Source organism: Mobula birostris, chromosome 22 (genome assembly GCF_030028105.1).
Source record: "Mobula birostris isolate sMobBir1 chromosome 22, sMobBir1.hap1, whole genome shotgun sequence".
Taxonomy (NCBI): domain Eukaryota; kingdom Metazoa; phylum Chordata; class Chondrichthyes; order Myliobatiformes; family Myliobatidae; genus Mobula; species Mobula birostris.
The window spans coordinates 54,030,387-54,042,512 of record NC_092391.1 but is presented as its reverse complement, the minus strand read 5'-3'; the positions used below and the strand labels follow the sequence as shown (position 1 = coordinate 54,042,512).

At 47.3% G+C, this 12,126-nt stretch overlaps 1 protein-coding gene across 4 annotated transcripts in view; it reads right to left on the bottom strand.

Annotated features, from left to right (window-relative positions):
* The window catches only part of adgrd1 (adhesion G protein-coupled receptor D1), a 172,677-nt gene extending 160,824 nt beyond the window's left edge, over positions 1–11,853 (bottom strand). For 3 of the 4 annotated variants that reach the window (XM_072240785.1, XM_072240786.1, XM_072240787.1), the window contains exons 1-2: positions 11,513–11,853; positions 1,542–1,634 (exon numbers count right to left, since the gene is read on the bottom strand). In XM_072240785.1, coding sequence (XP_072096886.1) covers positions 1,542–1,634; positions 11,513–11,675 — 256 coding nt within the window. In that variant the 5' untranslated portion in view covers positions 11,676–11,853. The other variant, XM_072240788.1, reaches the window with a different exon arrangement.
* Positions 11,854–12,126: the final 273 nt, after the last annotated feature.

The window sequence follows — 12,126 nt, the reverse complement described above, 5'->3', positions numbered from 1 at the left end:
CCACACTGATGAAGATGCCTATCTGACCTAGTCCCCTATCCCTCTAAACCAGGGCTTCCCAAACTTTTTTATGCCATGGACCAATACCATTAACTGATGGCTCTGTGGATGCCAAGCTGGGGAACCCCCTACTCGAAACATTTCTTGTCCATATGCCTGTCCAAATGCCTTTTAAAGGTTGTTAGCATTTGGGTGGTGGATTGGAGATACTTCTCCACCAAAGGAGGTGTAAGGTGCTCCTTCCCTCCGCTAGCCTGTGGGGCACCCCTGGGCAAAATGTAGCCCCCCCACCACAATCAGGGTCAGGTGAAGCCATGGGAGCAGGTGGTGACGGTCGTTTGAGCAGCTGGTGCAGATCACAAGTCCTGGTCATGTGACCACTGACACCAGGCAGACAATCTCTGAAGAGTATTGATAATGGCTGGGGTCACCCGTCTTGTAAAGGCACTGCCCAGAAGAAGGCAATGGCAAACCACTTCTGTAGAAAAATTTGCCAAGAACAATCATGGTCATGGAAAGACCGTGATTGCCCATGTCATACGACACTGAACGTAATGCTGCTAATGATGATGATGCAGGTACCTGCCTCAGCCACCTCCTCTGCTCCATGCTGATCAAAATGCCCATTTTCCCCATATCCCTCTAAACCAGGGGTTCCCAACTTCGGGTCCACGGACACCTTGCTTAATGGTGTTGGCCTTTTAGGCCATATTCTGTTGTTATGGAATAGAGGTAACATTAATTTCAACAGCAACTAGTCTTCAGATCCAAATGTGAATTGCAGATTGAGTTTAAAATGCAATTTAGAACAATAGTATTCTTGAATCTGCAGACTGGGGTCCCGACTGCAAACCAAGAAACACCTATTTACCTGACATGTCTGCATACACATGAATGCAGCCCAGAGACAACAGTGATTAGCATTCATTTTGGGTGTCTGAAGTGTTAATGTGAAGATCTAGGTGTTTGAAAATTATATATAATTCACAGGAAGCATTGGGGATACAATGTTAACAATAGAATTGTCCTGACCTTTGATCTTTAGCATATAAAAATGTGATGTAATGTTGGGTCACGGAGCCTCTTCCAGGAGTGTCTCCAATATATCTGCTTGTTTCACTTCAATATCATCAGCTGCAGAGTCCCCCAGTGACTTTGATCACAGACACAGCAGGTCCATGGCATAAAAAAGGTTGGCAACCTCTGTTCTAAACCTTTCCTATCCATATATCTGTCCAAATGTCATTTAAAAGTTGTTAATGTACCTGCCTCAACCACTTTCACTGGCAGCTCGTTCCATATACTCACCACCCTCTGGGAGAGTCTCCTATTAAACCTCTCCCCTCCCACCTTAAGCCTGTTCTCTTTGGTTCTTGATTCCCCAACCCTGTCAAGCCCTCAAAGATTTTAGGCACCTCTATAAGGCTGCCCCTCATTCGCTGATATTCCATGGAGCGCCCTGGTAGCCTAGCAGTTAGCTTGACACTATCAGAGCTCGAGGCGTTGGAGTTCGGATTTCAATTCTGTAAGGAGTCTGTAACCTGTTTGGCTTCCATTGACATCGCAGAGCTCGTTCAATCCCTCCACGCGATCCAAGGGCCAATAATGCGAGGCGGACTTCAACACTTGGATACCTGCGAAACAGCCAATCGATTCACGGTCAGAAAACCACAGCAGAGATGCAAAGCTGTTCCCAATGGGACCCCCCACCCCAACCACGGTGAGGCAGGGCACGGGCTCTCCAGCCAATCTGGGCTTTCTTTTAGGGGTGGTGATCATTTCTACTGCGCGTGGTGGTACAGTTAGTCCCATACGGTCAGGAGAACATTTCAACACACTCAACATTTCAGCAACAGCTTCTTCCCCTCTGCCAACCAATTAATGAATGAACACCTCTTCATTGCTTCTTATCTCTATTTTTGCATTACTTATTTAATTCAACTATTATATATAGGTATATTACTGTAATTCACGTTTTTTTTCTATTATTACCTATTGCATTGCACTACTGCCGCAAAGGTAACAAACTTCACGACATTGTGCCGGTGATATTAAACCTGATTTTGACTCTGAATACTGAGGAAGAGTGCCAGCCAGCGCTCCCAAGATTCCCACTGTCCCTCAACCCAACAATTCCCAGCAGGAGATCCAGTCTATGCTCATCAGGATCTTCTGAACGGGAATCGAACCTGGGGTGATTGGACACCAGAACCCAGTGACTATTTGGGATCCTGCACCGCCTGAATGTAGGAATTCCCAGAAGGAATTGAACACCAACCTGAAGGTGAGGGGCTCTGACAAGGAGAATGGTGCAGGTGGCTGATTGGAAAACCGGACAGGTTTATCGGAAAGAGCTAGAGAAGAGATGTCCGGAGAGCCTTTTCAGAGCCAGACAGGCATAACCTGCTGAATATCAGAATTGGAATATGTTATTTATTTCATTGTATTCGGAGGTAAGGCGAGGAACAGGCCCTTTCGGCCTTTTGAGCCACACCATACAGCAACCCAACGATTTAACCCTAGCCTAACCACTGGACAACTTACAGTGACCAATTAAACTACCGACTGGTTGGTCTTTGGACACCCGGAGGAAACCCATGCATTCCACAGGAAGAACCTACAAACTTTCTTCCAGAGGACGCCAGAATTGAACTCTGAACCCTGTTACCGCGAACTGTAATAGTGTTGCATTAACTTCGATTATTATGCTATGTTATCATCACATGTATTGGTCAATGTCTCCCATCCACTACATAATGTACTGGGTGGGCACAGGAGTACATTCAGCCAGAGACTCATTCCACCGAGATGCAGCACAGAGCGTCATAGGAAGTCATTCCTGCCTGTGGCCATCAAACTTCACAACTCCTCCCTTGGAGGGTCAGACACCCTGAGCCGATAGGCTGGTCCTGGACTTATTTTATAATTTACTGGCATAATTTACATATTACTATTTAACTATTTATGGTTCTATTACTATTTATTATTTATGGTGCAACTGTAACAAAAACCAATTTCCCCTGGGATCAATAAAGTATGACTATGACTATGACTACTATGTACCAAGATACAGTGAAAAGCTTGTCCTGTACACTGTCCATACAGATCGGATCATTTCACAGTGTATTGAGGTAGAACATTAACAGAATGCAGAATAAAGGCTTCATGTTTGAGGAGCGTTTGATGGCTCTGAGCCTGTTCTCACTGGAGGTCAGAAGAATGAGGGGTGACCTCATTGAAACCTATTGAACACTGAAAGGCCTAGATAAAGTGGATGTAGAGAGGATGTTTCCTATAGTGTGGAGTCTAAGACCAGAGGGTACAGCCTCAGTGTAGAGGGATGTCCATTTAGAACAGAGATGAGAAGGAATTTCTTTAGCCAGAGTGGTGAATCTCTGGAATTTATTACCATAGATAACTGTGGAGGCCAGGTCAGTGGGTATATTTAAAGCACAGGCTAATTCTTGATTGATCAGGGTGTCAAACATTATGGGGAGAAGGAAGAAGAATGGGGCTGAGAGCAAAAATAAATCATGGGTGCCAGGGTGCAGATATATCGCTACCAAAGGAGGTGTAAGGCATTTCTTCCCTCTGCTAGCCTGCAGGTCACCCTTGGGCGAGGTGTAGCATCTGCTTAGTCCCCCCGATCAGGGTCACGTGATGCATTTCACAAGTCCTGGTTATGCGACCTCTAACACTAGACAGACCATTCCTGAAGAGTACTGATAATGGCTGGGGTCACCTGTCTTGTAAAGACACTGCCCGGAAGGCGGCAATGGCAAACCACTTCTGTAGGAAACTTTGCCCAGAACAGTCATGCTCATGGAAAGACCATGATCAACAACCATGATCGACAACATCATACAACAAGGCACATAGCAATGCTAAAGGCGGAGCAGACTAGATGGGCTGAATGGCCTACTAATGCTCAAAAAATTAAGTAAAAAGAAAGACCAGAAGATAAGATGAATGGGCAACATTTGTAGAACCAGTACAGACATAAGGTGCTGAATATTGGAACTAGAATTGGTTTTTGTTATCGTCACATGTACCGAGATACAGTGAAAAGTTGGTATTGCACACTGTTCATACAGATCTGATCATTACACAGTGCATTGAGGTAGATCAGGGTAAAACAGTAACAGAATGCAGAATAAAGGGTTACAGCAACTGCGAAGGAGCAGTTCAGGCAGAGATTCCGGGTTAGACAAGTCCCCACAGTGAAGAAAATTAGATCCCAGACAGCAGTGGATTAACGTTGAGCCTCTGCTGAGGAGAAGCCTCTCTCTTCAAAGGTATTTGCTCCTGGACCTGGACTGCAGAAAGGTGAATACCCCAGATCTGATGGTCTGTATCTGGGGTTTTACACGGACTGCTGAATTAAAGTTCAAAGTAAATGTATTATCAAAGTATATATATGTCACCATATACAACCCTGAGATTCATCTTCTTGCGGGCATTCATGGTAAAAACAAAGAGTTACAATAGAATCAATGAAAAATATAAAGACTGACAAACAACCAGTGACAAAATGTGCATCTCTGCAAACAAACTGTACCAGCTGTGCTGGGACTGTAAAGCATTGTGCTAAACTCTACATTACTGTAGGCTACACGGCTGTGTAGTGGTTAGCACAACGCTTCACAGAACCTGCGACACACGTTCAATTCCCACTGCTGTCTGTAAGAAGTCTGTACGTTCTCCTCATGACCAGGTATGTTTCCTCCGGGTCTTACAGTTCCCAGAGATCAAAGACGAACCGCTGGTAGGCAAATTGGTCATTGTAAATTGTCCCATGATTAGGCCAGGGTTAAATCAAGGGGTTTCTGGGCAGCATGGCTCGAAGGGCTGAAAGGGCCTGTTCCACACTCTAACTCAATAAGTAAATAAAGAACAAATAATGATAATGATAACGCTGAGAACATCATAAATAAATAATGCTGAGAATATCAGTCCATAGTTTGTGGAATCAGTTCAGAGTTGAGGTGAGTGAAGTTATCCACGTTGGTTCAGAAGTCTGATGGTTGAGGGGTAGTAACCGTTCCTGAACCTGGTGGTGTGGGACCCTAGGCTCAGTTCAGAGTTGTGATGAGTGAAGTTATCCACACTGGTTCAGGAGCCCGATGGTTGTAGGGTAACAACTGTTCCTGAACCTGCTGGTGTGGGAGCTAAGACTGGGATCTGTATGAGCAAGGTGCAAGACAAGCTTTTCACTGAATAATCATCCCATCTAGCACAGACTTGATGGGCCAAGTGGCTGTTTCTGTGCTGAAGCGCTCTATGGCTCTGACCATCAGAGAAGGTGATCCCATCTAGCAAACACTTCATGGAAAAAGAATTGCTATTGGGCACAAATTTATTTCACCACGTTATCCAATATAATCAGTGTGGCAGATCAGTGAAGTGTCCGAGCAACACTGAAGAAGAGTTACAGAAACCACCACCACCCTCCCCCCACCCACCCCCCCACCCCGAGTTTACCAAGAGATCGGTTAGCTAACTCCTCACTGAATGACAGAACATTCCACAATCCTAACGTGCAGAAAACTGGGAACTGACATTTGTTCAGCGTAATCTCAGGGGAGGAGAGTGGAAGAGAGGCTGTTTATACCGAAACAAAATTATGACTCAAAGCCACAGAAAGAGAGAGAGAAAAGAAGTCATTTCAAACAACACAGTCGAGTTTGTGTGTTAACATGCCTGTCCTCTGGAAATGGACTGCCAGTGTGAAAGCAGTACCTCAGAGTCACCAGTGTATGTTGTAAAATCTGTTCTTAAATATATGTATTCAAGAAGTTAAATACGTACTGTAAAAAGGGAAAGTGCAAATAGTCATAGTCATAGTCATACTTTATTGATCCCGAGGGAAATTGGTTTTCGTTACAGTTGCACCATAAATAATAAATGGTAATAGAACCATAAATAGTTAAATAGTAATATGTAAATTGTGCCAGTAAATTATGAAATAAGTCCAGGACCAGCCTATTGGCTCAGGATGTCTGACCCTCCAAGGAAGGAATTGTAAAGTTTGATGGCCACAGGCAGAATGACTTCCTATGACGCTCTCTGCTACATCTCGGTGGAATGAGTCTCTGGCTGAACGTACTCCTGTGCCCACCCAGTACATTATGTAGTGGATGGAAGACATTGTCCAAGAAGGCATGCAACTTAGACAGCATCCTCCTTTCAGACACCACCGTCAGAGAGTCCAGTTCCATCCCCACAACATCACTGGCCTTACGAATGAGTTTGTTGATTCTGTTGGTGTCTGCTACCCTCAGCCTGCTGCCCCAGAACACTACAGCAAACATGATAGTACTGGCCACTACAGACTCGTAGAACATCCTCAGCACCATCTGGCAGATGTTAAAGGACCTCAGTCTCCTCAGGAAATAGAGTAAATGCAAGCAGGCTTTTTCCACTGCGGTTGGGTGCAACTACAACCAGAGATCATGGGTTAAGGGTGAAAGGTGAAAAGTTTAAAGGGAACAAGGGGAACAAGGGAAAATGCTCTGAGTGAAGAAGAGCATTTAAGAGAAGTTTGGATAGGTACGTGGTTATTAAAGGGTATGGAGCCCTATGGTCCTGGTGTAGGCCGATGAGAGAAAGCAGTTTAAATGGCTCAGCATGGACAACATGGGCCGAAGGGCCCGTTTCTGTGCTTTTCTTTTCTATGATTCTAGATAGTACTCAAAGATTCATTGTCCATTCAGAAATCGGATGTCAGGGGGGAAGAAGCTGTTCCTGAATCGTTGAGTGTGTGTCTTCAGGCTCCTGTATCTTCTCCCTGATGGTAGCAATGAGAAGAGGGCACGTCCTGGGTGATGGGGGTCCTTAATGATGGATGCGGCCTTTTTGAAAATGTCCCACATGTTGGGGAGGCCAGTGCCCATGATGGAGCTGATTAAGTTTACAACTTTCTGCAACTTATTTCGGTCCTGTGCAGTGGCCCCTCCCATATCAGTTGATGATGCAGCCTGCTAGAATACTAGTTAGCAACAAGTAGGACAAAGATAAAAATGAGATGTTCTCACAAGCTCGCCTTATGTCTGTGCGCACACATGGGACCATCACGAAGAGCTGCCAAGGAGCTGGCTGAATTGAGTCAAGTATAGCATTAAGGCTCCTCACAATCACGGTGATCTATGACAGCCCCTCACAAACCAGCAATCTTCACCCTCACATCTTCACCACTTCCCACCTGTGGACTAGATCCTACTGGGTCAGTATCTAGCAAATTTATACAGTTGAAAGTAAATTTATTATCAAAGGATATTTCTGTCACCTTACATAAACCTGGGATTTACTTTCTTACGGGCATTCACAGTAAATACAAGAACCACAAAAGAATCATTGAAAGACCGCACACAGCAAGGTCGACAAACAGCCAGGGTGCAAAAGAACAACAAACTGAGCAATACAAAAAGGATAAAGTAATAAATAAATAAATAAGCAATAAACATCAAGAACATGAGATGAAGAGTCCATACGTTGTGGGTACACTTCAATGATGGCATGAGTGAAGTTATCCTTTTGTTGAAGAGCCTGATGGTTGAGGGGTAATAACTGTTCCTGAACCTGGTGGGGGGGGTGGGGGTCCTGACATTCCTGTACCTCCTTCCCGATGGCAGCACTGAGAAGAGAGCATGTCCTGGGTGGTGGGGGTCCCTGATGATGGATGCTGCTTTCCTGTGACAATGCTCCATGTAGATGTGCTCAATGGAGGGAAGGGCTTTTCAGATGTACTGCGGAGAGCATTCTGACTGGGTGCATCACTGTCTGGTATGGAAACTCCAATGCACAGGATCACATGAGGCTGTAGAGGCTTGTAGACTTAGCCAGCTCCATCACGGGCACATCCCTCCTGGCATCGAGAATATCTTCGAGAGACAGTGACTCAAGAAGGTGGCATCCATCATTAAGGAGCCTCACCATCCAGGACGTGCCCTCTTCTCACTGCTACCATCAGGAAGGAGGTACAGGAGCCTGAAGACACACACTCGACGATTCAGGAACAGCTTCTTCCCCTCTGTCATCAGGTTTCTGAATGGCCAATGAACACATCACTCTACCTCTATATCACAACACACTGGTTCCCTTTCAACCTTGACCTGTTCTTGACCGTAAACCCATCATCATCCCATCATTATCCATCATCAGGGACCCCCACCATCCAGGTCATGCTCTCTCCTTGCTGAAGGTACCGGAGCCTCTGGACTCACACTACCAAGTTCAGGAACAGTTACTACCCATCAACCATCAGGCTCTTCAACCAGAGGGGATAACTTCACTCAACTTCACTTGCCTCATCACCAACCTGTTCTCACAACTTATGGACTCACTTTCAAGGACTTTTCAACCATGTTCTCAGTGTTTATTGCTAATTTACTTATTATTTGAATCTTATAGAGTGTTTAGAGGAAGTTACCAGGAAAGTGGATTAAGGCAAGGAAGTGAATGCTGTCTACATGGACTTTAGTGAGGCTTTTGGCAAGGTCTCACATGCGAGGCTGGTCAAGAAGGTTCGGTCACTCGGCGCTCAGGATGAGTTAGTAAATTAGATTGGACATTGACTTTGTGAGAGAATGCAGAAAGTGACGGTAAAGGGTTTCCTCTCTGACTGGAGGCTTATGACTTGTGGAGTGCCACAGGGATCAGTGCTGGGTCCTTTGTTGCTCGTCACCTACTGTATTTCAATGACCTGGGTGACAATGTGGTTTCCTGGATCAGCAGATTTGCAGATGACACCAAGCTTCAGGATGTAGTGGACAGTGTGGAAGGCTATCATGGCTTAGAGAGGGATCTGTTTCAGCCGGAAAAATGGCAGATGGAATTTAACGGAGACAAGTGCGAGGTTTTGCACTTACTTTGGCAGAACCAACCAAGGTAGGTCTTACGCAGTGAACAGTTAGGTACTGAGGAGTGTGGTAGAACAAAGGGATCTGGGAGTACAGGTCCATAATTCATTAACAGTGCTGGCACAACTACATGGGGTCATAAAGAAAGCTTTTGGCATATTGTCCTTCATAAAGCAAAGTATTGGGTACAGGAGATGGGATGTTATGTTAAAGTTATATAAGACATTGGTGAGGCCTAAATTGGAGTACTGTGTGCAGTTTTGGTCGCCTACCTGCAGGAAAGATGTAAACAAGGTTGAAAGAGTACAGAGAAAATTTACAAGGATGTTGCCAGGTCTGGAGGACCTGAGTTATAAGGAAAGATTGAATAGGTTAGGACTGTATTCCTTAGAACATAGAAGATTGAGAGATTTGATAGAGGTACACAAAATTTTGAAGGGTTTAGATAGGGTAAGTGGAACCAAGCTTTTTCCACTGAGGTTGAGTGGAACTGCAAACAGAGGTCATTGTGTTAAGGGTGAAAGGTGAAAGGTTAAAGGGAACATGAGGGGAAATATCTTCACTCAGAGGGTGGTGAGAGTGTGGAATGAGCTGCCAGCACAGGTGGTGCATGCGAGCTCAATTTCAACATCTAAGGGAAACTTCGGTAGTCACATGGATGGTAGGGGTATGGAGAGCCATGGTTCCAGTGCAGGTCAATAGGAGTAGGCAGTCTAAATGGTTTCAGTATATACTAGATGGGCCAAAAGGCCTGTTTCTGTGCTGTATTTTATGACGTTATTTTGTTTTGTATTTGCACAGTTTGTTGTCTTCTGCACTCTGGTCGAACACCCCAGTTGGGTGGGAGGGGTCTTTCTTTGATTCTGTCATGGTTATTATTCGATAGATTTATTGAGTATGTCCTCGAGAAAGTGAATCTCAGGGTTGTATACGGTGACATATGTACTCTGATAATAAATTTGAACGTGAACTTTGCAAACCCTCCCCAGATTCTCCTGTGGTTGCCGGGACAGGGAGGGCAGATCTGGCAAGGTGGGGTGTTGCTGCTGGCTCTAGTCACCTCTGGGGCAGTTAGCAGGAAAAATCATACACACAGGGTCGGGATATCCCGAAGGGCTGGGGCAGGGAGACACCCATTACCGCTGAAGATGACACTGAGGAGCTCTGGCATCTTTCACCAGTGGCGCTGCATAAACGCGCATTGTTGTTGTACCCTGCGTATAGCCCAGTGGCTGTGGGACAGAATTCCAGCTAGTTAGTGAGAGGGAGGGGGGAGGACATTAAACATGGGTGAGGAAGGGATGGGTTGAGGACCTGCTCCCGAGGATCACAAAGCTAAGAGACCTGAAGCCCACTTCCCTGTCAGAGGTTTAGCGGGTGAGATCCATGCCTGAATCACGAGCTGTAGCGACTGGGCACCAGACACTCTAACCACCACAGGGGAGATGACAGCCTTTACTGGGAGCTCTGTACGACTTTGAATGGGAACAAGCGAGAGGCGAAGCAGGGGAGGGGAATGGATAATTTCCTATGAAAATGCACCCAGATGTTCACCGCATAGAAACGCTGACACCAGAGTTCATTTTCAATCATTGTAATAAGCTGTCTCTGGGTCCAAGGTATCACAGCTGTCTACACATCAGGGCATTGGGACACAGTCCATTGTCCCACTCTCTCAACACGCTGCATCAATCCCCAAACTACCTAACGGCCCTGATCTCTCCCCACAGCTGTGTGTCAGTCCGCACACTAATCCCATAGCCCCCCACTCTCTCCCCACAGTCCAGTGTCAGCCCCCAAACTAATCCCACTACCCCACTCTCTCCCCACAGTCCTGTGTCAGTCCGCACACTAATCCCACAGCCCCCCTCTCTCTCACTGCAGTCCGGTGTCAGCCCCCAAACTAATCCCACTGTCCCACTCTCTCAACACAATCCTCTCAGCCCCCAAACTAATCCCACTGCCCCACTCTCTCAACACAATCCTCTCAGCCCCCAAACTAAACTCACTGCCCCACTCTCTCCCCACAGACCAATGTCAGTCCTCAAACTAATCCCACTACCTCACTCTCTCCCCACAGTCCTGCATCAACCCCCAAACTAATCCCACTGCCCCACTCTCTCCCCACAGCCCAGTGTCAGTCCTCAAACTAATCCCACTATCCGCTTTCTCCCCACAGCCCTGTATCAGTCCCCAAACTAAACCCACCGCCCCACTCTCCCTCCACAGCCCAGTGTCAGCCTCCAAACTAATCCAACTGCCCCACTCGCTCCCCACAGCCCTGTGTCAGTCCCCAAACTAATCCCACTGTCCCATTCCCTCCCTAAAGCCCAGTGTCAGTCCCAAAACTTATCCCACTGACCCGCTCTTTCTGCACTTGGAGGTAGTTTCTAGCGAATGTACGCAATCTGCAACTACCCTGGGAATAATCTCCCGTCAACCAGCGAATGAGTGTAACTGTCCGAACGTCCGTGTAGCCAAGACGGGGGAGTTGCTGGTGTGGGGTGGTGAAGTACCTTTCCTCTCCCAGTCCTTCTCGCCCTCACCCTCTTCCCCTTCCCTCCATGGGATCTTCCCCTCTCCCCATTCCTCCTCTCTCCCCCATATATCCTCACCCCCAGTCCTCTCCCCGCTCCCTCTTCCATCCCCCTCACCTGCCAGCCCCGGCTCCTGGCCGGCGACCTGTGGAGACGAGACGCAGGTCTCAGTCGAGCAGTTGTGGGGTCTGACCCCGCCGCCCGTCCCGCTCCCGGTCCGGGTTCCCCGAAGCAATGAAAGGAGGAGAAGGGGGAGCTGGACAGCCCGGGGGCCGCACATCGTCCGGTTCCAGGTTCACACTCCCCGAACCCCGAGTGCTCGCTTCCCGCAGCAGAACAAACTCTCTTCGCTCTCGGCGGGACGTCCCGGCAGCGGATCAGATCGGCCGCCTGGTTCTATCGGTTCCAGATGTGACGGTCGGACCCTCCCACTGTTCCAGCTGTGCACCCGACTCGGTATCTTCTCCCTCCCTCCCTCCCTCAATCCCTCCCTCAGTCTACCTCATCCCACCCTCAATCCCTCCCTTCACCCCTCCCTCAATCCCTCCCCTCACTCCCTCCCTCTGTCTTCTTCATCCCTCCCTCTATCCCTCCCTTCCCTCAACCCACTCTCGCCCCTCCTTGTCTTCTTCACCCCTCCCTCAATCTTCCTCACTCCTCCCTCAACCCCTCCCCTCATCTCTCCCTCAATCCCTCCATTCACCCCTTCCTCACTCCTCCCCACCCCCTCA